General features: G+C 37.5%; 1 protein-coding gene across 9 annotated transcripts in view; it reads right to left on the reverse strand.

Moving 5' to 3' along the window:
• Window positions 1-7302: 7302 nt before the first annotated feature.
• LOC106070354 (Krueppel-like factor 8) overlaps window positions 7303-27903 on the reverse strand; it is a 48386-nt gene continuing 27785 nt past the window's right edge. For all 9 annotated transcript variants that reach the window (XM_056027144.1, XM_056027147.1, XM_056027143.1 and 6 more), the window contains one exon: window positions 7303-22867. In XM_056027144.1, the coding sequence (XP_055883119.1) occupies window positions 20392-21723 (1332 nt within the window). In that variant the 5' untranslated portion in view covers window positions 21724-22867 and the 3' untranslated portion in view covers window positions 7303-20391. The remainder of the gene's footprint in view (window positions 22868-27903) is intronic.

Consider the following 27903-nt stretch of genomic DNA (forward strand, 5'->3'; position numbering starts at 1 on the left):
CTAACAGAACTATCTATTGTAGCGGTTTAAATCATGTATCGTTAGGGTGATTTTTTTTTCCTACCAAGGCGCATTCGAGACTTACCCGAACTATTTTCTATATCGGCGTGATTTCAATTTAGTGCATAAGCGATAAGGCTGCTCGATATAGAAATGTATCTGATTGCAATATAAGAGTGATATTAGATAAAGTAATCGTGCATAAGTTCTCTCTCTCTCTCTCTCTCTCTCTCTCTATCTATCAATATAATCTATCTATCTATCTATTTACCTATCTTTCTATATCTATATGCGTACCTACTACTACCTACTACTACCTACCTACATACCTAACTAATTAACTAACCAGCTATTTCAGCCCACAGGTATTTTTATTTATTTTTTTATTATCAATGAGAGGAATTTTGAAGTGTGATGTTATTAAATATTAGATATGCATTGGAGATTTTCTTAAAATGGGGGCTAATTAAAAAAAAAAGGAAGCTTTCAGGTGTATCCGTCTTACTGTAGACTAAAATGAAATTCAAATAGCAAATAAAGAGTAAATCATTGTGAATCATCGTTAGTAAAAGAATCTCCAATAACTGCATCACATCGCTGTAAAATAACTGGCATATTGGTTTATGGTTCAATTGTTCTTTCTTGATTTGGATGTCTCACAAGACAACGCTGATGGCCAAGCTAGTGGCCAAGCTAGTGGCCAAGCTAGTGGCCAATCTTTTTTTTTTGGTTGAAATATAATAATATCAATCGTCAGCTCAACGGTCAGCCAATGTAATCTTTTTTTTTTCAAGAAAAACAATTAAAAGACACAATAAGCATTATCATATTTATTATCTTATTCGAATCACGGTGATAAAATGTTAAACGTTTTATCTTATCTTTCCTGCGTAGAAAACTATATCTAATTACAACCTTCATCACTATAGTATTCAACAGGGATGACAGACACAACAAAATGCAGGACTGGTGTGATCATCATCGTGAATATTGTTTAAGAACGAGCACTAGGTTTTGATTGCAACCTATCAGTATGATCTTGATCAATAGTTTGGTTCAGATAAGGGACGTTACTCATATCCACAAAGGAGTATAACTCTTGTAATGTATGTACCTACATTTCAACATAGTGGAATACATCTAGGAATGGCTAGGCCTATCCCACACAAACTTGCTAAGACCAGTAAATGAACAAGACCGAGGCTGCGAAAGAGTTATCATTGATTTCCTGACGACCTTTAAATAAGGTTACGAAATAGGCGATAAAGAAGATTACAAAATTTAGGCCTACGCGTGAAACATTGGACTCTTTATGTAGGCTAAACTAAAAGTATTGAGTTCAGATTCTAAGAAGACTCAAATCCAATTTGTTCATATTTCTTTAGTGTTGTAAGGTAAAAATAAAAAAAATAAATTTCTCCTTTCAGACCTTGCGATCTATAGGGCAGATGATGTTAAGGTCATCTGTTTCTGTGGCTAACGGTTGACGAGCAGGGTGCCATATGGCCAGCTCAACGAACAACCGCCTTTATTTTCCTTAACTTACGTCGAGTACCCATTATTAGATTTGGTTGACTCAGGGGCGCCCTAAAATCCAGAAATTCAAAATACCAGTCTTTACCAAGATTGGAACCCAGGACCCAAAATTCGAAAGCCATGTGCTTAACCACTCAGCCACCGCGGCCCCGTAGTGTTGTTTATATTTTATGGTCGCATTTATTTTATAGTTACTTGAATATGAAAATGGTTTAGATCTAGATGTTTTATTTTTTTTAAAATATGTTACAATAATTCACTAATTGATATGATGATTTAAATCAGTGATGGGTAAACTATGGCCAGCGGCCAAGTCCAGCCTGTTAAGAAACTTTTTCCGGCCCTCCACATGATTTGCAATAATAATTTAATATAACAAATTCATTCCCAATGGAAAAATTCAAGTTTTTGAATATGAGTTGAAACATTGATGTAAAATTGTAACAAACAAACCTCATTTGCAATGAAACCATGTCGTTCATAAGTCCCTCTACTTCACTTCTAAACAAAACGACAATATTTATACATCCATGAACTATGACGACAGAAAACAAAAAATCCGAAAACCTCGGAAACGAAACTAAATGTATTAGGTCAGCAAAATTCTTTTAGTAAATTTCATAGTGCTCAGAAAGCCAATACATATGCAAGTTCCAATGTTCTGTATTTGTTAAACGTAATATAAAACACGTTGTAATCACGACTTTGATTCAACACTATAGGACGACTTTTGTCCAACACTATAGGACGACTTTTGTCCAACACTACAGGACGACTTTTGTCCAACACTATAGGACGACTTTTGTCCAACACTATAGGACGACTTTTGTCCAACACTATAGGACGACTTTTGTCCAACACTATAGGACGACTTTTGTCCAACACTATAGGACGACTTTTGTTCAAAACTATAGGACGACTTTTGTCCAACACTATAGAACGACTTTTGTCCAACACTATAGGACGACTTTGTCCAACACTATAGGACGACTTTTGTCCAACACTATAGGACAACTTTTGTCCAACACTATAGGACGACTTTTGTTCAAAACTATAGGACGACTTTTGTCCAACACTATAGAACGACTTTTGTCCAACACTATAGGACGACTTTTGTCCAACACTATAGGACGACTTTTGTCCAACACTATAGGACGACTTTTGTCCAACACTATAGGACGACTTTTGTCCAACATTATAGGACGACTTTTGTTCAACACTATATGGTTCAAGTTTTCCAAATTTAAAGTCTTTTTGAGAAAAAGGACATTTTAGCTTGAAGTTTATCTCATAAAAACTAAAACCTCCTGAGTCACTTTAATAAATAAATTAGTCCATCCCAGGTGACATCAAAGCTGAGTTACTGTAAGCTCTAGATGAATGTACTGATATGAATGATACTGAATAATTAGTATTATTTATGAAATTTTTTTCTGCTACCGAAGATTACCAAGCTGAATGCGTTCCATGCGGAATGTAAAATAATTGAAGATGTATGGCTCTCAGATTTAGACAGATCTTCTCTGTCACATGAACAATTAATATTAAGATACAGGGCATAAAATTCATTTAATAACGATATCTGGGGCCACCTTAAAAGTTTCAATCAGCTTTTTATTTACAAATCAGTTAGCTAAAATGACTTGTCTCATTACATGACTGTAGAGTCACTGGCTGTCGTAAAGGAAGACACTGTTAGATATTATAAAGATGACTAATTTAAAAGGAAATTCCAAAAGACTTCTATGCTGTTAAAAAAATTGTAGATATTTTCAGAATGCCTTTTAGTGAGTACTATAAAGTAGTGAGACTGGACTTGCAGCTCTAATTTATTGAACTCCAAACTAATTATCACCTAAAACAATTATTTCTAAATATCATAAAATAGAGATCTTCAAGAGGCTTGCGAAATTCCAGTTTTCCAAATTAAAATTCCTGGTTTAGAGAATGTGTTAAATGTTTGCCACTTCATACATTTACGAGCAGTCTTGAAAAATCTGTTGCAGAAAAAGATTGACGATCAATAGTTTAGTTTACTATAAAGAGTAACTATTTCCTTATTTGAAAGGTTCTTAAAACACTAGTAGCTGGAATTCATACATAGCATGGGGTACATTTTGATAGCATAGATTTAATACACAATTTCTTTATATATATATATATATATAAGTATGTTACGCTAACATTACTACTCCAAGCATTTGGCCCACTGTGAAAGACGTTTGCCCATCACTGGTTTAAGTCACTGGCGGATCCAGGTGGGGAGGCGGTAGTGGCGATCGCCCCGTCCCAACTCGGCCGACCCCCCCCCCCTCCGGAGGGGGGGGGCGGCGAATTTTATTATAGAATTCACACAATTTGTATACGAATTTATTACTTATGTTAAAAATATATACTAATTATTTATATTTCAACCTATTTTTAGATTATTTCGCCCCCCCCCCCTCTAGTATGTTGGCCGATAGGTGGGGTCGGGAGGGGTCGATGGTATCAATCCCCCCCCCCATACACTTTCGAGTGGGGGGGGGGCGGTCCAATTTTTTTTGTGGAAATCACAGCTTGCTAATAGAATCAATTTAATATCTGTATCATTACATCTTGTTATTGATTTTTTAACCGATCTTTATATTATGTCGTTCCCTGTTTGCCGATTGGTGTGGGGGGGGGGCGAATACCTCTACTGCCCTTCCCACCTAAACCCTTTGAGTGGGGGGGCGGTCCGTTTTTATGGAGAAATCATAGTTTGTGAACAAAATTAGTTGAATTAATATTATATACATTTTCTGGTATTTTGGCCGATTCGGTGGGGTAAAAGGGGGGGGGCGATTGCATGTACTGCCCTCCCCACTATAGCCCCCTGAGTGCTGCGGGGGGCGGTCCTATTTTTGTGGAGAGTCATAGTTTGTGAACAAAACTAGTTGAATTAATATATACATTTTATATTATGTCGCTCCCTTTCTGGTATTTTGGCCGATTCGGTGGGGTTGGGGGGGGGTTGCGATTGCATGTACTGCATTCACCACTATAGCCCCCTGAGTGCTGGGGGGGGGCGGTCCTATTTTGTGGAGAATCATAGTTTGTGCACACAATTAGTTTAATATCTATATAATATAAACTATGTATTGATATGTGACCCATTGTATATTATGTCGTACCACAATCTAATCTCAAATTGTATCATTAGTACAGTTAAATGTAAAAGGGTTGTACCAGGTGGGAGGGGCGATACATGCAATCGCATTTCCCCCATCGGACGAATCAATACTTTTTCTTTTTGTATTATAGTTAAGAAATTACAAAATTTAAAAAATCGGTCACTAATATAATTTATATATACTTTAAATTAAATTCTTATATTGAGGCGCCCCACCCCTATTCTTTAATGCCAAATGCAATCTTTAGCAGAAATTATTAAAGGAGCGAGGATTAATCGTTTTCACACTATTGCCCCTCCCATTTCCAGACAGTTTATTTAATTTCACATGAATTTATCATAATTATTTTAAGAAAGACTGCATTGGAAAAGTTAGAATTGAAACGAAATTTTTCATTTTAAGAGCCATGATTGAGATGAGTTATAAACTCAAATAATGTTTTCATAGTCGCCTTTTACCAACCTTTACTCAATCTGATATTTTTCTAGTTAAATAAATTTGGGACTATAACTCACAATTTATACTTTAGTTTTATTGAATACTATTTATTGAATCATTTTTTTCGGCGGCGATCCCCAAAGCAAAAATCTAAATATGTGGGGTATCTTATCTTTTCAAGGAACAAATCGGTTTTATTTGTAATGTATTAAGGGCCTATGAATTCATATTAAAATAATTTTCAAGTACATTATTCAAAAGGTCCTTTTTTAATAGTATGAATAATGAGCTTCGAACTCCATTGATGAATAATGAGCTGTAGAAGTCAGGACAAGGCCCTTCTGCAATGAAGAATTCAAGAAAACGATTTTGGCGTCGGGGCTTCGCCCCGAAGTCCATTGATGAATAAAGAGCTGTACTTGTCAGGAGAATGCGTTTCTGCAGTGAAGAATGCAAGAAAACGCTTTTGCGTCGGGGCTTCGCCCCGAACTCCATTGATGAATAAAGAGCTGTACTTGTCAGGAGAATGCGTTTCTGCAGTGAAAAATGCTAGAAAACGCTTTTGGCCCCACAAGAGAACCTTATAGCGCTGCCCCAGTTGTTTTGTTTTTCCCGAAGGTTGAGAAATGTTGCTTTTTTTAATTTCTCATATATATATATGTGCGTGTGTGTGTGTGTGTGAGAGAGTGTGTGTGTGTGTGTGTGTGTGTGTTTGTGTGTGTGTACGCATGTTTATGCATAGGGTTAGGGTTTACTGGGCGTTAGGGTTAGGGTTTGGAAAAAAATCGCCCCCCCCCCTCCAAAGTTCTGGATCCGCTAGTGGTTTAAGTAGATCTACTATATCATAGAAAAACATAGCTATTGTTGTCTTTGTAAGATCATAACCACATGACTTAGCTTAAAGTAGGTCAGAGATACCGCACAACGCCATTCATTGTGTCTACAAAGCCCTAAAGCTTTGACAAGATTCAAACTTATGCAGTCGTTGCTTTAGCGACAATCTCGACTGACGGGTTTAACCAGTATCTGATGTGAAGTCTAGATGCGGCTGCATGGCGCTGAAGTCATCAAATCGGACTAACTGGGTCATCAGGCGTCACCTAGCAAATATCTTGGAGAGTTTGGAGCACTGTGGGACATGTTGAGCACACTGGTCAACCAATGCACCCCAAACCAGCTCCAGTTTCCTGAAGCGTGTTCAGCATCTGGATGTAACTGAAAAAGAGCGAGAGATTGAGGCTGATGCAGCGAACATTTTCCTCACTTTAAACAACTGTCATGCCACATTTTCATCTCCTAAACATTCCTACAATGCAGTGTTTCCCAAACTTTGTTCTGCAAAAGGCTTGAATAGGTGTTCCTAATTCTAAATTCTCCGAAAATGGGGAGTGTTCCTTTAAAGAAAAAAGATTGGGAAACACTGGTATAATGCATCAAAGAAACATCCAATCATACATTTAATTAGACTTGGGAACCTCTAAAGTTTATGTTTTCTTCGTTGTCTTTAGGATAGATTTTTTATCGTTTGTCTGGAAATTACTTAATTCCAGTGCTGTAAGTTTGTTAGTCACGTGACAGTAAAACAAAACCAACGATCAGACATAACACCGCGTCTGGTTACCAACACCAACTACCCACGTGACAAGTGTAGTATCTGTTATAGGATAGTGTTTACTTAGCTTGGGGCGGCCACACTATCTTTTTTTGTATGTATCCAATAACATAATGAGATTGACAGACTGGACACTCCTTCTCAAGTCTTTAAGTTAAAATCGGCGAACACTGGAAACTAACAGATTAGGGGAAAAGGGGGGGGGGGCAGCTTGCAGACGTACAAACTAATCTCCAAGCTATATGCACTAAACGCATATATTTTATCTTGTCTAGAAGTACATTATTGTATTATTGGTATTCAATTTCTTTTTACTTTCTGACACTGTAGAAGTGCACAAGTTTGAGTGTGTTTTCTACACTGTAATTAGGGCTAATGATTAGAGTTACGATTTGACTAGGATTATCAGTAGAAATAAAGGGTCGTGGTTGCATCTACGAGTTTTTCTTTAAAAACACTTATTCAAAAAAGTTTAGCATGCTGAATGTAGCATTTATTATTGATTCAAAATAACAATTAGTCATATTTATCCTGTACATAAAGTAGTCAAGAGAAGTCATGTTTATTTCTTTTTTTTTATTTGTTCAAGTCATTTATTTCGATAGTATTTTATTTTGGTAATTCATGTATCAAAGATTCTATAATAATTAGTTGTGAATAAAAAAAAATAATCAAGAGAACAACCAAACAATTAAAAAAACATCAATCAATACATCATTCAACATCAATTAGAACACAATCAATACACCATTCAACATCAATTAGAACAACAATCAATACATCCCATCAATCAACGCATCAATATCAATGCGTCAATCAAAATATCAATTAATGCAACAATCAATCCATTAATCAACAATTGAATCATGTACATATGGGGAAAATTAATTAAAAAAAGAAAACAATCATGAACAAAAAATTAGAAAAAAAAACTATTTACAAAAATTACAAAGTTACAAACACTTTTTTTTTAGGAAGTAGTATTTTCAATATCACTTTCTAGGTAACTAGCATATTTAACTATAAGGTTCGTTGATTATAAAGATCTACATAATATATAGAAAAAATAATAGATACGAATCGTAGTAGACACGTTAGTTTCAAAAAGTAACGGCATCATTATAACACTCTGCTGTTTATTGTGACTTTATAGAGTTTATTAACAAACACTTAATGTGTAAGTACAAGCGTCTTACTATGAGTAAAATAATTTTATTTCTTTCTTCTTTTACTTGTAGTTAGCTTTTAGAGTGTTTTTGTTTTTTTATTATGACTATATTGCGGATAGGAAAGCTTGAGAATGTATCTGTCTGTCGGAGATGTAACACAAGTGACATTCAGAAAGGTCAACTACATGAGCATTTGTTATGATTAATTTGATATATCACTGATCAGAGTCAAAATGAGTTAAGTGAATCTTTTGTTTTACTGCATAATGAAAAAAAAAACAGGCTTCATATACATTATTTTGAAAACAATTATATTCAGAATCTAATGTTGACCATTTTGTTTGATTTTTTCTTCAATCGATTTAAGTTTATGCTGATACAATCACTAAAAATGAAGTCATGATTTTGATATTTAAAAAAATGACGAAAAAAAGACCTCCACTGTAAGGGTTAGTGAGATGTACAGCCACCTGCTAGGCAAAGTGCAAGAGATGTACAGCCACCTGCTAGGCAAAGTGCAAGTGATGTACAGCCACCTGCTAGGCAAAGTGCAAGTGATGTACAGCCACCTGCTAGGCAAAGTGCAAGAGATGTACAGCCACCTGCTAGGCAAAGTGCAAGTGATGTACAGCCACCTGCTAGGCAAAGTGCAAGTGATGTACAGCCACCTGCTAGGCAAAGTGCAAGAGATGTACAGCCACCTGCTAGGCAAAGTGCAAGAGATGTACCGCCACCTGCTAGGCAAAGTGCAAGAGATGTACAGCCACCTTCTAGGCAAAGTGCAAGAGATGTACAGCCACCTGCTAGGCAAAGTGCAAGTGATGTACAGCCACCTGCTAGGCAAAGTGCAAGAGATGTACAGCCACCTGCTAGGCAAAGTGCAAGAGATGTACAGCCACCTGCTAGGCAAAGTGCAAGAGATGTACAGCCACCTGCTAGGCAAAGTGCAAGAGATGTACCGCCACCTGCTAGGCAAAGTGCAAGAGATGTACAGCCACCTGCTAGGCAAAGTGCAAGAGATGTACAGCCACCTGCTAGGCAAAGTGCAAGAGATGTACCGCGACCTGCAAGAGATTTACCTCAATCTGCTAGGCAAAGTGCAATAGATACACCACCACCCGATCGGCCAAGTGCAAGAGATGTATCATCGATGACCTTTCAGTGGAGGGAGCTGATCGTACTGCCCCAGAGAACAACAAAGAGAAGGCTGCCTACTGTGACGTCTGCTTAGATTTTTGAAAGCAACTCTTTGATGCTCTTGCACTCAACCCGCTGTACTTAATGTCTAACTAGGTAACCCTGACACTTTCCTTCTATTTGAGACAGAATTAATTATTTAAATTAACATGACCTAGAGGTGAGAAGAACTCAAAGCACTGTCAACAACACCTTTCTTTTGAACTATGAACCACAAAGTAAGAGAACACCTTCTGACATACATTCAACTTCTTCACCATCAAAATAACTTTTTATGCTTCGACAACTATAAGTGCTAACTATTAGATATTACTTATTCTTCACCATTATTACCGTTAGTATACTACCATGCATTCAAACACACTACATGCTTAGTTTATATAAATGAACAAAAAAAAAGGAATGTATTATAAACTAGATAGCTGCACATATTATTTCATAAGGCTATTTGTGATGACCAACTCAAAAATCTATATAAGTTTTTTTAAGAATATAAAATTTTTAAAAAATATACATACAGTTAAAAAAAATTGACGTCACAAACATGACAGTAAGAAGCGTGCCTCGAATTGGAGTCAGACTATACGTAAATATTATAAACAAACATTTTACACACTAATAATAAAAAAATGCTATACACTAATACTGATAAGGTTTTTTCTTAAAACCCAAATTACCAATATTAGTATGTTATATGAGTACTGAGTACATTAACAAAAAGTTCTTACAAGGGTTCACCAACATGGTGAATACGGGATAACATTGAATACATGTCAAATAATCAAATAGCTTATAAAAAACGGATAATGAAGAATGTACTTTAAAATAGCTTCATTTTTTACAAAGACAAGTTTCATATAGTGCTATTACATTGAATATAATATAGGTTGCGAAGAGACTGAAACAGTGTCTTCCTTGTATTCTAGTATTTACACATGAATATGGCGATTAGAAAACTACAATACAAATTGCGTAGAGCGACGGGGCATAATGAAGACATGCGCAGTCGCCTCTCTAATCACATTCTGATGAGATAGAAGAATGAGTATTGATTGGTACTTGTGGTAGAAAGAAAACTGAAAGATGCGATTAAAGAGATGGCGCCACTAGGGAACTCTCTTAATGGCGTCCATGTTCTCCACATATTTTTTTTTTAATGTAAAAGTTAGAGGGAATGGGGAAGAACAAGGTGGGTACATGGCGCTTTGGGTACTGCCTTCCTAGTCCTAAACACATTTGTCACCTGTAAAACCACCTGTGTTTTGAATATAATTATGTACATTAGAACATATAATACAATGATTAATGGTGCATACTTTTAGAGAGAGGAATAATGTAAACATCGAAATAAGAGAAAAAACAAACACACACACACACACTATTTCTTCGTTGTCGTAAAAACATTAGTTAACATAAACACACATACCGAAAAGTCTGTGCCACTGACGTGACTTTTAATAGCAGACTAAGCACATCATTTGGCACCAAACTCTCTCACGTTAGTCCACTTGAAGTACTTAAACCTAGCAAATTGTTTATTTTTAGTGCACTATAAAAGTGTGATGTTGGGGCTGGATTTACCTACAGGCAATGGCCGAACCCCCCCTCCTCCCCCCCCCCCCCCCCATCTTTCTCAAATCCCAATCTCCAAATACCGGTATTTTAAATCATTTTGAAGAAAAACAAAGGGGTTATTGCCTTTATGTTGACAACAAGGGGTCCTCTATCTCAAAGAGCTTTGGAAATATCAAGTCTAAATCTGGTCCTGCGCTCTTTTTCTCACTCTCTCTTTATTCTCTAAAGAAAATATCAATCATTGTTAAATGCATAATTGTATAATTGCATAATAGTATGCTCTAGATTGACATAAAAGTTTCACATTGGACAAAGGGATGACAAACCTGTACCTGTTAGTTAACTCATATGTATAACAAAATGCAGATAAAAAAATAACAAAACAGTATAGACACTTCAAAAAATAATCTTGATGTCATTTAAATAGTTATTATTTTCAAAACTAACGTAAGGCCTCTTTTTTTAACAATTTATTACAAGGCCCCATAACTAACATTCTAAAAAATAATAAAATCGTTTTTAAAATTATATAATTTTTATATAAAATTGGAATGTTAAAACAATATAAAGACATACATATATATATACTATTCTATCAATATTAACAAAACTATAACAACACATATATATTTATATTAATATTAATAAGTAGTGAGTTACTAGTGAGAGAGAGAGAGAGAGAGAGATAGAGAGAGTTTCTTTAAAAAATAGTAAGGATAGTAAACAATACTATTAAGTAGGACAAAAAAAAAAAAAAAACTGAAAAGTATAGAAATTAAAAAACAAGAAACACAAAAATGGTGTCAGAAAATAATTCTGCTCTATATCACACTTGTTCTTAGATTACGGCACTTACGCCAGGGCTCTTTCTCATAGAAATCTCATGTATTTCGGTGTTATTTCATTGTTTTTTGTATGTGAGGCAGTGTGTCATGTCGCTATGAGTGTGAATTAAACACAAAGAGAAAGAGACAGAAAGAGAGAGAGAGAGAGAGAGAGAGAGAGAGAGAGAGAGAGAGAGAGAGACAAAAAACGAGTGAGATCCGATCTATTTTTACTCAAATTATATTATGTGACTTGCTTTAATTTTTTTTTTAATTTGATATTTTTCGGACATTCCTTTAATTAAATGACGGCAGGAAAAAGGCGAGTGGCAGGGTTCGACCTCAACAGCATAGAGACAACAGTCCTGAGGGAACACCACACGACCAGGCAGCCTTCCAATATAAAGGATTCATCGAGGAGTATAAAAATGGTATATCCGATTAAGAATGTGTTTGAAAATAAAATTATGCCTGCACATAAATAAATTTAAAAAAAATAAGGATTTAACTCATAAAATTAACGCTGCTTAAAATATGGCAGACAGAAAATTAAACACCAGACACAGACATAATGTCTGCAGTATTGCTTATACCCGACCTTTTGCTAGTAAGTAATCCTTTTTCAAAAGAACGAATAGGATTGGAACAAAAAAAAAGTTAAACATAATTTTTAATTGATAAAATGATGTAATGATGTAATGAGCCCGCCACAGCTTTACGAAATGAGAACCTCTGGGAACAGAGCCAGTAGTGACTCTTAAAGTTTATTATCTGGCGGAGGGACGGTGGAAGGTCAGCAAGGTGATTTATGAACCATCTCGTCGTACTTTGTATGAATATTGCGTCACTGTGTTAGATGGTCCTGGTACTCTACATTGTGCGTGCTGTTACAGGCCAGGCCTACACGTCATTGTAGACAAGAGAGATGACAACCTCATAGTTAGCCATTGAAAAATAGGCTGTTTGAGTAGCCTACGTAAGGGAAAAAGCCCCCCCTTTTTTTTTTCTTTTTTTTTTTGTTTTTAGCTGTTTGCCATTGATAATTTGACAGAGCTACTACAAAATCCAGATTGTAACATTGGTTTTCATTATGCTCTGGAGAGGTGCATTGGTTTCATAATCTTTTTAAAAACATACTGTAATTGTTTTAAATGTAATTAATCTATGTGCATAAATATCAACCATTCTTAAAACAGGATTTTAAAATATATATAAATATATTTATTACCCTTGTAATAGGAGAACAAACAAAACTATTAAGAATTTAAATAAATAAAAAAAAATAAAAAACTTATATGTTACTAAACGAGGAAGATCAGCTACGAAAGGTTAACCGAAGTAACTCCCCCAATCATGAAATCAGCGCTACATGAATCACCTAATACGACAAAGCAGAGCCCTAGTCCATAGCATGCACTGCAAAATCCACGCATGGATACGCTTAATTATTTTTCTTTGAGAAAACGGCTGTAATTTAGAATTATGAGGGAGCTTTCTTGCTTGTTTGTTGTTGTTTTTTTTTTAAATATTAATAAGAATATCCCTTTAATGATAATAACCCTTAATAATAACATCTCTAGAGTCTACTTGATGGCTCTTTTTGCTACGAGACGGTCACACTTATTCAACCTGATTGCCACTACACGGACTATAAATAAACTGTCAAGTGTGCTGCCTGCGAGCTGGAAAAGTAGCCCGTTGCGTAAGAGTGTTCATATTGTGTGTGTGTGTGTGCAGAATCAGGTCAGTTTTGCACATTTTTAGACACCGTTTGACCTCTGTTCGTTCATTCCCAATGCATACACTGATGTGTCCAGTGGTCTACACTAGTGGGAACGACAATCATGTCTGTACTTTGATTGCTTGGCTTGCACTAAAAACTTAATTTGAAATATCCCGAATATGGTTCAAGTGGCTAGATCTATGATGCAGGCTGGCAACCTATTCCCTGAGAACCCCCCCCCCCCCTTTTCTTTTTCCAAATGATAGAAACAAAATAAAATAAACGACTAGGTGTTATTTCTTTTTTAATTACAATTCCTCTTCTCAGCTTGCCAATTCTTCATTGTAAGAAACAAAAGGTCGGAGACAAAAAAACAAACATGGTTCTCGAAAACGGCTCTAACGACATTCCTCGAATTTTGACAGTTTATGTATTTCTTTTGGAATAGAATTAATAGCTTATTGGCCACAAAGGGAAACTCTGGTTTGAACGATATAGTTTTTAAAGTATAATATAATAATTCTGACCTGGTGGGGGATTTATCTTCAACACACACACACACGTCAGCGGGTATTCCCGCATGTCTTCGTTAAAGAGTGAAATAACTAACTAGACGTGTTCAGGAAAATTTAAAAGTCTAGATCTATAAGCCTATCACCAGACCAAAATCTTTATTTTAATATTGTCATATTAAGTCATCAGCTTTCTAAACGAGGAATTCTCTTTTAAAAAACCAAGGACACATTTTTATATTTTATTTGTTCCAAGAAAGCTTCAGGATGACATCATCACAAAATGTGTTCATATGAATAGTACTTTGTAGACTTTGTAGATAGTGGGAGACCAGCCAATCAAATACTTAACTTATCTAATTAGTTACAGACGCTGGTCTAAATAGAAGATTATCACGTCATACGAGTATACATATGTTAATTTTAGATTCTACTAAGTCAATGGGTTTGGTGCCTCTAATTGCGTTAGACTGTTTGTTAAATGTTTTACATGTCCCGAGTGTTCCTTTAGATATGGAGATAGTTTACTTCCTAGTCAAAACCTCTCGCAGGACGGCGGAGGATGCCAGCGTGTAGGGTATTAACCCGGGACGATCGAAAGTTTAGGGTTGGGGAACGGTATTGATTCAATTGTTCTCCCCCCCCCCCCAACCTAACCAAATCGGCCAACTTACTAGAGGGGGGGGGGGTTGACATAATGTAAAAATAGGTCAAAAGATACATATTTAGTATACATTATTCACATAAAGGAAGAATTCCCATACAAATTATGTAATTTTTCTACTAAAATTCGCCCGCCCCTCTTTTCGGATCCGCCAGTGCCCTACAGATACATGATGTACGAAACGAACCTAAATCATTCTACAACTGAATAAGGTCAACACATTTAAATTTGTCCTACAATATGGAATAAGAAATGTGAGAAATCAGGCAATAGATTCGGTCGTGAATTCAATGCAGCAACAGTGTATTAAGCTTGTTTTATTAGAGAGATCTGTATGTGTTTTTTTTTCTCTCTATGTCATCCAAACACTAATAGTGAAAATTATGACACTTCGGATATAGTGATGATACTCCTTTACATAGGGTTAGGACGACGTCTTAAACATTTGATTGAAAAAAAATTGTCTTCAAAATCTAAGACTTTTTTTTTAAAATTCATTACTTTGTAAGAAAATGCACTGAAGTTAATTTGTTTAAAGTTCATTACGATGATTTACAGATCAGTAGGGAGAAGGGCCAGAATGAGAACTCGAGAACCGCTGCGTTGAGGAATGACGACACTTAATGTAAACAATGCAATCTTTTAGCCATGACCATGATAACAAAGCTCGTCCCAGGAGGCCGTACTGTGTGACATATTTGACGTGTCAGTAAGCAGACATACTTACAAGGTAAATCACAGCTTTGGGGCTAAGCCGGGCACAAGAGAGGTGCCCCAAGGTAATTAGCCCCCGAATGTTAAGTTTATTGTGTGATAATAGGAAGTATATTATCTTAAAGAAGGAGGTACGGGTCAGTATTTATAAAAACAAAAAAATAAAAATCTTAAAAATAAAAAAAATAAAATAAGATAAAGCTTATATTTAAGTGTAATTGTATCAATTACTTTGGATCAGTTATGTAGTTACATGTATATGGGAGAATGACCTAGACATATAAATGTGGGCGACAGAAATATTTTTAACTGGTTGTTTTTGTTTAGCCTTAGCTATCTCAGAACGCTATGACTCTATCACTTGTCTGGACCAGTTGTGAAAGGGGAAGGGAAGAAGGGGGTACCTTGGTGAATGTTTGCATGTTTTTTTGTTTGTTGTTTTTTTTGTTCTTGTTGTTGTTGTTTTTTTTTTTTGAATGCATAAAAAGGTTTCACTCAGGTCTCAAAATTATTCATGGACACTAATTCAATTTATACCACCACACGTATCAAGTACGATTTCTTTCCCTTTTTTAAAGCTAACAAACAAAATAATCTATTACCAATAGTTAATAAACTAATTAGTGATTTATTTTATTGATTCTTGTGTTGTCAGGTAAAAGAAATAATTGTGCAAAATTTCAGCTTGATCCGAGGTTAGGTGTGGGAGAAAATACGTGTACAAACTTTTTACTAGACAGACATGCAGACAGACAGTTGATATAAGCTTTAAAAAAAAAAAAAAGGGCGGACAGATTATTTCCCTTTACGCTATGGGAAAGGGCAAAAGGAGATAAGATTTAGGGGTAGAGTTGTGGGAGGGGCATATTGCGGAAGGGGGGGGGGTTGAGGCGTAATGTTACTTAAGACATTCATTTGGTTTCCAATAATTTTTTTTCCCCATCTTTCTATTTCACCAAAAAAACTTCAAATAAATAAATAAAAGACTTGGGGTATTGGGGTTTTTTAGTGCATGAATAAAAAAAAAAGACACAGACAACTAAAAAGACGGTATTTCGAACAATAAAGTCAAGAATAACTCGTTTTGTATGCGTCACATGCATGTCAGGGCTGGCATTAGGTATAGGCAAACTAGGCAGCCACACAGGACCTCCAATCGGTGGTGGCCTCACGCAGGACTCAAAACAAATTTTTAGAGAAGAAACTTGTTGTGCCCAATGTTATCTTTGGAGTACACTAGGTTTTGAATCAATTACGCAATTGTATTTTTTCGATGTTTATTTTTTTTTCTATTTCGTTTAGGGACACCAAATTCGCTTCGCCTTGGGCCTCCGATTATCTACGTCGGGCCCTGTCAGTGGTGAAACTGCTTGTGAGTTAATTGTAGTGCTACCCGTATGACACTGACCATGCTATCTGTATGTTAGTGAGTGTTTTGCTAGCATGTCATGGATCTGCTACCTGTATGACATTGATTATGATACTTATTTAATAGGGGCTTTTTTTTAGATCCTGTATGTTAATCCATGTGAATGTAAGTGAGCGTGTTACCTGTATGTTAATGTTGTGCTGCCTGTATGTCAGTGATAGTGCTACCTGTATGTCAGTGATAGTGCTGCCTGTATGTCAGTTATAGTGCTACCTATATGTCAGTGCTCGTGCTACATGTCAGTTTGTGCTCGTGAAACTCAAAAGTACACTGAAGCATTTTTTAAAAAAAGTTCCTATTTTATTTTACAAGATACCACGACGTTGTGTGGGGCAGAGTGCACAAGTGTGAAGACTTGGTGTGTGTGTGTGTGTGTGTGTACGTGTGTGTGGGGCAGAGTGCACAAGTGTGAAGACTTGGTGTGTGTGTGTGTGTGTGTGTACGTGTGTGTGGGGCAGTGCACAAGTGTGAAGACTTGGTGTGTGTGTGTGTGTGTGTGTACGTGTGTGTGGGGCAGTGCACAAGTGTGAAGACTTGGTGTGTGTGTGTGTGTGTGTGTACGTGTGTGTGGGGCAGTGCACAAGTGTGAAGACTTGGTGTGTGTGTGTGTGTGTGTGTGTACGTGTGTGTGGGGCAGTGCACAAGTGTGAAGACTTGGTGTGTGTGTGTGTGTGTGTGTACGTGTGTGTGGGGCAGTGCACAAGTGTGAAGACTTGGTGTGTGTGTGTGTGTGTGTGTGTACGTGTGTGTGGGGCAGTGCACAAGTGTGAAGACTTGGTGTGTGTGTGTGTGTGTGTGTACGTGTGTGTGGGGCAGTGCACAAGTGTGAAGACTTGGTGTGTGTGTGTGTGTGTGTGTACGTGTGTGTGGGGCAGTGCACAAGTGTGAAGACTTGGTGTGTGTGTGTGTGTGTGTGTACGTGTGTGTGGGGCAGTGCACAAGTGTGAAGACTTGGTGTGTGTGTGTGTGTGTGTACGTGTGTGTGGGGCAGTGCACAAGTGTGAAGACTTGGTGTGTGTGTGTGTGTGTGTGTACGTGTGTGTGTGTGTGACAATGTCTTTGGTCTCTCTGTCAGTGTGTTACTGTCCCACGAGTATTTGTTTTCAATTAAGTGTTGCGTTGTGTTTTGTTTTCGACAGAAGACAAAAAAATCCAGCAATTATCTACGGATTAACATACTGACTAGATCAAGAAGTCAACTAATTCGTGACTAGCTCAAGAAGTCAACTAATTCGTATGCCCAAACGTATAAGTAAGTTGGGAAGGCAGGATGTGATAGCGAATGTTCAGGGCTATCAAATTATTATGTTGGTCTACAAATTGGTGTTTATATTATATAGAGATTTTTTTTAACCAATACGGACGCCTCTATTATGATTACAAAACAAGGAAGTGTGTTATGTACATATGCGGGACTGTGTCAATAAATATAGGTGATCTCAACAATTTCACACGATCCTATTGGTTTTACAGCGTATGCATGCAAATGTATTTGACTAGTATATCAAGTCAAGCATAGGTTGAAACTATAATGTACTGCAGCGATTTAAGACTTCATAAGAACCTAAGCTAAATGACGTATTAGTCCAGATAGTATATACCAGTGCAAATAATGATTCTCGGATACGTGTATTAATGTATTAAACTCTGAATATCGCATTCATACGGAAATACCCGAAGACGTGGTCTGTGCAAGAATAAAATGTCTTGTAGCCAAATTTAAACTCATCATTTTATACTATGAAAAAAATTATGATGGTCTAAGTCTAAGTATAGTTTTTTTTTTTAAATAGCTATTAATTTTTTTCCCAAAAATATGTAAAAAAAAAAAAGAGCCTATTTCGAGAGATGTGTCCACCCACCCAGATTTCAGAGGTGATGAATTTGCAAGCTGAATTGAGGAATTATAATGAGGGCGCGCTTTCGGAAGATGTTTCACCACAGAGCATGCATTTAACTTAACAAAGTTCATGACATTTATGTGACAAATACGGACACATTGTCTACTGGAATGTTTCAGTTTTAAAAGAAAAGAATTCGATCAAAGGTAGCCTCTGCATCAGTTTTAGCACGATACAGGCGACAGACACCTAGACAGACATAATGGCAATGTCTTAGTTTCCGAAGATTAAGGATGACTGCAGAGACATGGCTACGCAAACCCAGTTGTGACCTGCTTATTTTTCTTCATCTCATGCAGACAAAGCCGTTGTCCGCCGACGGTTTATTTAAGTTTTCTTCCCGTACTATGCTCATGTCTTCAATGAAGGCTTTCCTTTGGGTCTCAAATGTTTGTCCTGCAGCTTTTGCGAGAGCTCTCCAACTGTCTCTTTCAGGGGCCATCTGCTGCCAACTACTTTCCTCTATGCGGGCGAATTGGCGAGACGGTTGTCTATTTCCCTGGACAGTGACGCATCGTTGGACACTGTGCTTCCCTGGTAGGTAAAGAGGTCAACAACATTTAGGAGATGGCCATTCACATTGATTTGTGGAGCTGGGTTATTTCCGATTGGGGACAGTCATATAAATCAAATAAAGCCTTTTTTACGGGATGGAAAAACAGTTCATACCAGTGTCTGTTTGTTGAAAAAAAAATCAACCCTCAGATCTTTCCAGTGGCGGCCTTTGGGGGTGGCGAATGAGCAGAACCAGCGCCTTTTGGGTGCCCCGCGATAAAGAGAATCTATTGTCCTTTTGTCACGTGCGATATGACACTCGCCACGGGACCCGACAACTGCTACGGCCGCCGCTGCAACCTGTAGGGCAGACGAAGCAAAGAACATATGTGTCTCTGGCCGACGGTTCATGAGGGTGGCATGTGGCCAGCACAAAATAAACTGCCTTTATTTTGCCCAACTAATGTCAGGTACGCATTAGACTTATGTAAACAAAGAGCATCCTAAAATCACGATATTCAAAATCTCAGTCTTCACCGGAATTCGAACCCGAGACCTCTCGGTGCGGCGGCAAATCATTTGACCTCTGACCTATCTAAATTTGCGAGTTTATTTTCAAATGTAACTCTACGGTTTGATGAAAATGAAATATTTTTTTTTGGCGAAAGCAATGTGTTACTGGGTGCAAGGTGTGCGTGTGTTACGTGTGTGTATCTATGATTATTATGTGTGTTCGTTGTCTGCGTGTGTCAGTAGCACAGCATTAATCAAACTATACCACACGTGTGTCCTTGATTTGTTTACCCGAGGTCACTACATGACCATGTGACTTGTAGCCTTCACAACGAGGTTCAGACTTACTTTTTAGAAAAAAAAAAGATGAAAAGCAAAGGGCACTAACTCTAAGACAGGAGTTACTCGTGAATCATTCATTCTGGTTTGTCTGAATAAATTACTCAATATAAGAATCAGCTACCGCCCATGTACTAAACATTCATTTTGGCCTAATTAAAACATAACACAGAATTTACATAGTTTAATAATAATAATAATAATAAAAGGGTCAGTAGGGGAGAAGAACTCCACATTTACAGATAGATATATATCGTATGTTTTTTTTTTCCTTTTTCGATATCAAACCAAATGTGTTTATTACCACTATTTAATTAACTAAGTGGTTAATTTTTTTGACTGATTCGTTTGTGCAAAGTTTCAACTTCATCCGAGAATGGGAAGTGGGAGAAAAAACGTGCTTAAAATTTGTATCAGACAGACAGAAAGATTGAATTGATATTTTCAAAAAAATACATTAGAAATATTAATAGACACTATGGGATGCCGACATAATACTGTGTTTACCAATATTTCCTATGGAATGCTTAGTACACTACATTGGTGACGATATATCTGGTCTAAACAATTATCACTAAGCATGGAATCTTACTTTTTACCTATTTTTCCGATGAACTTTTCTGTGTTTCGCTAGATGGTCCGAGCGGCTGAAACATTTGGTGCAGATGTCACATTTGTAAGGCTTGACCCCAGAGTGGGACCTCTTGTGCCTGGCCAGCTCATCCGAGCGGGAGAACTTCCAGCCACAGTCGGGCCAAGAGCAGTGAAACGGCTTCTCGCCCGTGTGTCTCCTCAGGTGTGCCTTTAGATGCGAGCTCTTGCTGTAGATTTTGTTACAGTTCTGGTAGGTACAAGGGTAGATCTTTTCCTCCGACTTCCCCCCAGTCTGGCTTGCAAGGGCAGGGGGCGCGGAGGTGGAACTGTCCAGAGAGCTGGTCGAACTGGAGTTTCCCGAAGGCGATGATGCGGAAATGTTATTGGCCTGGTAGGTGCAGAGCATAGGGTCGATCCCTGTGGTCATCATACGATGTCCAGCCCCGGCAGGTAGCTTTTGTCCGACGCTGTCTGAGTTTACCTTGTTGCTCAGCAGACTGGATTTCTTTAGAATGGACTTCCCCGGGGTCAAGATTATTCTCTCAACGGATGGAGATGGGGTGGACATGGTGGCGTACATGCAACTGTGTGCTTTTTGAGGGTCATACAACAGTGTGGGTGCCTGGTTGAAGCTAATGGTTGGTTGTCGAGACTGTGGTTGTCGAGACTTGGTCGAGACAGGCAACGTGGTTTGGTTAACAGGAGACTTCAAGGCGTAGTCGTGCATCAGGTTGGAGATGTCAACCCCAAGAACAACCATATCTTTATCCTCCTCTTTCCCCGCAGACCACTCGTTCAAATCTATGACGCTACATTCGCTTAGGCTCGAGCAGCTGCTGTCACAGCTGGTGTACAACAAGTCACTGCCACAGTCGTAGCCGCTCGTCCCGCAAGGCGGACTGCTGTTTGCTTCAGTACTTTCATGGTAGATGTGCGCGTCGGAAAATTTGTTGTTTGTTTTAATATTCACCCCGAAAGCTTCCTCCACATGAGGAAGAGGTCCGCAATTTTGAGACTCTGTCTCGCTTTCATCTGATTCAAATAGCGAATCGAACTCTCTGTATTTCCTCTTCCGGGACCCTGGGACTGTGCTCAAGCTGCCTCGTCCGTTAGGGTGTAGTGGGCAGCCGAATCCTGTTCCCCTGGAAAAGAGATAGTCCTGCATGACAATGTCATCGTTGAAGTTGAACAAGCCGGCAATGGAAGGATCCCACTCAAACTCATCGCAAACGTCTGCAATATCAATAAAATCATTTTTCTGGTCCAAAGGGGACGGAACTTCATCTGGCATAAATAGAGTTATGTCATTCAGCGGGTTATCGTACTCCTTCATGTTTTAATCTGGTTACTGATATGCTTGCACTTAGATCATTTGAGCTTCGTGTACATATTGAGAAGAAACACTGCAGTTAATTATTGGGAATAAACACTGGAGTTTCATCATTGATCAACTAACACATTAGTTTAAACAAATATACTGGTCAGTGTTTTTTGTTTTAGTGTTCGATGAAATGCTATTAAAATTTCAAAATACGCTATGTTGATAGTGCCACTCACACGTTTGTTGTGTCCAGTGTTTGTCCCTCTACATTACTTTTGTACGTGGCATTAAAAATAAATCCCTGTATCACAATACTCGATTATGGTCCTTTAAAGCGAAAAAGAAAAGTGTATGCGATTTCCGGTCAGCAGTGAGTCAAATGTAGAGTTGATAAACAAATATAGAGAAATTTGGCTTCAGTAAATTGTTTTTTAAATGAGTGATGAACTAAATCTTCAAGTCACGCTACTATACGATTGGGGTAAACAAATAAATAGTAAAAGTAAATTGAAACATAGACTAAGAGAGTCTTAGAATTGAACTAGACCTCTTTACTGTGGGCGTCCTGAATGTCGATTGATTACGAACGGCTGGAAAACGATGTCCAAGTTACGTCCTTAGGCGTGGGCGTAAATTAATGGCTAGCAGAACGTGTACGAGAAATCATAGGCGTTTTCCCGTGTTTACTTTCAGGCGAGTCTCAAGTCCTTGTTTTGCAACTTTCGTCTCATTGGCTGTTCGCAATATCGTCATTAGACATTGTTGGCCAGGTAATTTAAAAAAATGCTTTCTTGTACTTTGTTTTTTTTTCTAAAGTCCTTTTTAAAAATAATTTTGGCTGGGTTGTAATTTAAAAAGAAGGTCAAACAATCCAATGCTGCCACTGAAAGTTTTTTAAATGCAGGTATTTTGATAAATGCAGGTATTTTGATAAATGCAGGTATTTTGATAAATGCAGGTATTTTGATACATGCAGGCTGCCTGTAAATACAGTCAACAAAAAAGATTCAGTTTCTTGAAATAGGTCATCATCCACAAAAATGCAATTCAAAGAGAAATCCCTTCACATTAATGTCAGATGAAATGATGTCAGATGAAGTGATGTCTGCTGGTGTGGTTCAGGCAAAACTACATCTTGCAATATCAACCTTCCAGCCTGGAAAACAGAAAAAAATGTTACAACTATCATCAGAATAAAAGTAAAAAAAAAAACAGTGTAAAGTTCCCTTTCAGGTCTGACGATGTATAAGGCAGATGATGTAAAACCCAACTGTTTTGAATTCGACAGTTTACGATGGTATCATATGGCCAGCACAACGCCCAACCACCTTTACTTTCCCCATTGAATGTCAGGTAACCATCGGAGCTGGGTGGACTTACGAACGACCTAAAAATCCAGAAATGCTAAATCCCAGCCTTTACCGAGATTCGAACCATAGACCTCTCTGTTCGGAAGCCAAGCGTTTTACCACTCAGTCACCAACCCTCAAGAATGGAGGCACGTATCAAAAGTTGGAAGACCCTAAGGGATGAATGGGAAGAAAGAGAAGCGGGCGAGCGTCACAATCCCAGGGTGACTCTTCAATTAAAAAAAAACAACTCATTTTTTAATTTACTTGTTTTTCTACACTTTGTTTTTATATCTATTCTTCATATTACCAAGAAAAAGACAATGTCAGCTTATTTGAAGTGTATCTTGACAATAATGAATGTTTTGTTCTTACGTCCCACTAATAAAACCAGGAGATATTATCAGGACAACTGTAGAGAAAGTGATGAAGCTTTACCTCCGACAGGAAGATACATCATATCAAAAAAAGTGATTTAGATTGTATCAGGAATATTTAATAGGATAATATTGTGTCAATGATGAAAAGAGTTTTGTTTTGTTTTGTTTTTGAAGAAGTTATCATTAAATCATGAATTTACATGAATCTTAAAGAATTATATAGAAAAAAATGAATTTTGATTTTTATTTGTTATTTATTGTTATTTGGCACATCGGCACATTTTAGGAAATGTTGTGACTAGTAAGCCCGCTCACATCCTTACCTACTCACCTATCCTGAAGTCACCATAGGACACTCTGTATAGTTCGGATATAGAAAAGTCTATAAAAAAAAAGACTTCTTCGAGGATTTGAACCTTTGGCCATCATTCAAATGAGGTTTGAGAACGACGATGATAAATAGTTCCCCTTTCAGACCTTGTGATCTATAGGGCAGATGATGTAAAGGTCATCTGTTTCTTTTTCCCACGGTGTTAGGAGGGTGTCATGTGGCCAGCACAACGAACAGCCGCCTTTACTTTTCCTCAACTAATGCCAGGTACCCATTAGAGCTGGGTGGACTCAGAGGCGCCCAAGATCCCGGATTGAAAACCCGAGTCTTCACCAGGATTTGAACCCGGAACCTCGGTACGGAAGCCAAGCGCTTTACTGCTCAGCCACCGCGATGATGAAAATGTTACCAAAAACAGTTGCAGATACATGAGAAAAAAAAGTTTAGCTAGATTTTGTCAGACAATCCTGCAGCCTTAACTAAAGGAAGCACTTTCTCAATGTCCACAAATGTCATATAGATTTCAAAGGCGATCAACATTGTAAAGCTGTCTTCGTTCTTATAAGGGAAATAATCTATGTAGAAATAAGGTTTCAAATATGTTTGAAACTGTTTTTAAAACTAAATAAGCCATTCTCCTAGTTCTATTTGATATCGTTCTATGGGTAATTTCACGTGTTGAATATTTTTAGGATCAACAATGTCAATGACGCTAAAATGCGTAAGTGGCAACTAAAGCTAGAAACTAAAGAGAATTTATGATTCTGTAGCGCTAGAATATTGCACAATATTTATTATTTAACTTTATAATAAAAGATCTAGATCGCACGTGTATTATGCATTTATACACCGGATACAGAAAAGAGTGCTATGTGCAGGTCACAGCAGGGGCTGCGTATTCACGGGAAATACTGCATTGCTCATTAATCTTCGGACTCGAAGACAAGCCTTATTATCATCTATAAAATTTGCAGGTATAGAGGTAACCAAAAAATAATTAAAAAAAAAAAAGAACATTGGCAGGGAGCATCTAACAAAACTTTTTTTTTTAATTTTAATCTCCAAAAGGGAAATTGTTAATCTCTGATTTCGCAATATTATTTGCCGCGGAATATGCAGACAGTGAAGCTACACTAGAGCAACGCAAGTTACCAGTTAACTATGGGTGACTACGTGTGCATGACCAAATTAAGTCTGTCAAGTGTCTGTACAGACAGACATGAAGTCAATAACTGCTGTCAGCAGTGTTCACGCACACTTAAATACGTGACGCGAGGTGAAGTACCCTGTTGATATGATACTGATCGTTTATCTGTCAGAAAAGTGTCGCTCACTGGTGTCTGGTGTCACTATCATGGAACTCATCTCCAAGCGACCAGACATTTGTTGTCTTCCTATCCCATCATTCCCAGCTTGAGTAATTGTCTGCTTCATTCACTACGTTTCCTAACAGACAAACTATTCAACCTAATATGTCAATTAAATATGGGCGTGGTGGCTGAGTGATTAGAGCTTGGTTTCCGAATCGAGGGATCTCGGGCTCGAATGTCGTTTTTAAAGACGCTCCCGATTTCACCAAACTCAGTTGGGAACGGCAAATGCGGTTGGTCGTAGTACTGGCCACATGAGACACTTGTTAACCGTCGGCCAAAGAAAATGCAAATATTCTATTTTCCTAAGCACTTCGCTGGCACACTGGTTAGTGTATTGGCTTGAGGAGGTTTAACTCTTTCTCTCCGTAATTATTTTCCATGATCTGGTGGAATTATTTATTTTGCTCATTTATAGTTCACTTCCCTGTTATTTTTAAACTTCAATAACTTTTTTTATCAAAAAATATTTTATTTTGGTATGGAATTAAATGAGAAAGCATACTCTTCTTATATAACAGAAATTAATGTTTATAAAACAAAACAAAAAAATTAATTTGGAAGAATCAACGATGGTATCGTCAATTAGGAGAGAAAGAGTTAAGCGCTCGAGTTTGAATTTAAATCGTATAACATTTTTTAATTTATTTTTTAAATGTATTTAACAAGCCATCACGGTAACATTTACACAGATACTCCTCCCCCCACCTTCTTCCTTCCCCCCTTGTTCCAAACTGGTAGGACCATGGCGCACAGAGACAGCCGACGGATTGAAATAGCGCTAAACAAAAAAACAATTGGTAAAAATATTTCTAATCGCATAGATTTATTATTTTAGTCTAGATCTATTACAAATTTAATTACCTGACTAATCCAAACTAATTAAATACTATAACACATAATATAAGTTTTGCATTTTTTTAAATTTCTTATTTATATTTTGATTGTTACAACTTTGGTGTTAACACGTTTTCTACTAACTAGCACTAACCCTGATCAGTTTACAATGGAAAGATATTTATTATCTCTTCTCAATGCACTGGACGAACAGGTGAAACGTGCCCAAGACAAACATGGCGGCCAATAAACACAGCAGCATGTACAAACAGACAGTGCTTTAAAGCTTGTAGGGTTTCGTTGGGCAGTTAGGTAGATTATACTTTGCATCCTTTTCATTAGCAGAATCATCTTTCAACACACAAAAACTTATTGGTGTTTTTTTTAAATAATATTAATATTACTATGCTATCATTTTCTACAGTGGAAAGCCGTGTTACTTTAAGTCAAGGCCAGAGTTGAGAAAAATTTCGTAGATTTTATTGGAATACAGGTACAAAGTAGGACTAAGAGTCTACACATTTGTAAAGGGTATTTAATTTCCGGTATAGGTAAAAGACCTACTTTCCTGGTGAAGTAAAATAATAGCCATCGGTCAAGTAGAAAAGAAAACGATTGAAGAAAAGGTCAACTAACTGGACAAGTTTTAAATGCTTACAGTGAACCAATCAAAATCTACCATACACAAGTAATTCTAAGTATTTTCTTACTGAAGATCTATTGCATAAAGTTAATAGCCAACAATAATCTTAGTGTTGTACCCCAATAAAAAGATCTCAATAAAGAGGTAAACACTTTCAAAACATCCATTGGCACAACAACCAATCGGCCCGAGTACACTCTGATGCAGCGGTTCTCAACCTTTTAAGCTCGGCGACTCCTTTTTAAAATCCCCCACTCTGCCGCGACCCCCCCCTCTCTCTCCACACACACACACACAGCAATTGAAGAGTAGGCAATAGCAATGGATATTTTCGCAGGTCTTAGGCGACCCCTGGCAAATGGTCAATCGACCCACAAGGGGGTCACAACCCATAGGTTGAGAACATCTGCTCTGATGGATCGTCAGAAGAATCAGTCAAAAGGGAGGAGTTTCCAAACCAATAGCCAGTGGAGAAAGTTCAAGAAGTCCATTGCAGTAGGCGATAGTTCAGACAACCACAAAGCAGAAAAGGGATTACTAGAACTTGCAGCTATCACGCTACTATACCTTCAAAGTGGGCTAAACAGCCAGATCGTTTCTAAATGACTTGATGTGTAAGTGTGTGTGTGCGTGTGATGTGTATAGCATGGGAGGGGGGTCAATACTAAGTACAAGAGATTGAACATTGTATACACTTCCATGGGTCAAATATTCCAATAACGTATTCATAATGTGCGATAACTAACGAGTAGGGAAGACTTGTATAATGTATCGCGCTCTTAGGTTCAAGTCTTTAGGATCTCTACTCGAATACTGACCCCTCCAAGTGGGCCATGACATCGGCTTGAGAAATGAACCACTGGCCGTTAAACAGTAGGCCTACATCGGCAACATTGGGCTCTAGAAACGAGTGAGTGTAATAGGAATTTCCTAAATGACTAGTACCTCCTAATAAGAGTCTCAACAATAGAACATCTTATCTTATCTTATATGATACAGACGTTACTTCAAAAAAGAAGATGATTACGTCCTACGCGTCATGCATTTAGTCATGCATATTAACCAATGACCTAAACTCCGCCAAGTCACGGGTTTTCCTAGCTATCTCAGGCGGCCCATTCCATGCTCTAATAGCGCTATGGAAGAAAGCTTTTGTACAAATTTGTCCTAGCATATGGAAGGAGGAATGCGCCTATATCATATATCAAAATGACATTGGTTAAAAAAAAAGTCCGTATAAGTTTTCAGACCAGACACGTCCAAGGACCTCGTTTAATGCTCT

Source organism: Biomphalaria glabrata, chromosome 4 (genome assembly GCF_947242115.1).
Source record: "Biomphalaria glabrata chromosome 4, xgBioGlab47.1, whole genome shotgun sequence".
NCBI classification, from domain to species: Eukaryota; Metazoa; Mollusca; class Gastropoda; family Planorbidae; genus Biomphalaria; species Biomphalaria glabrata.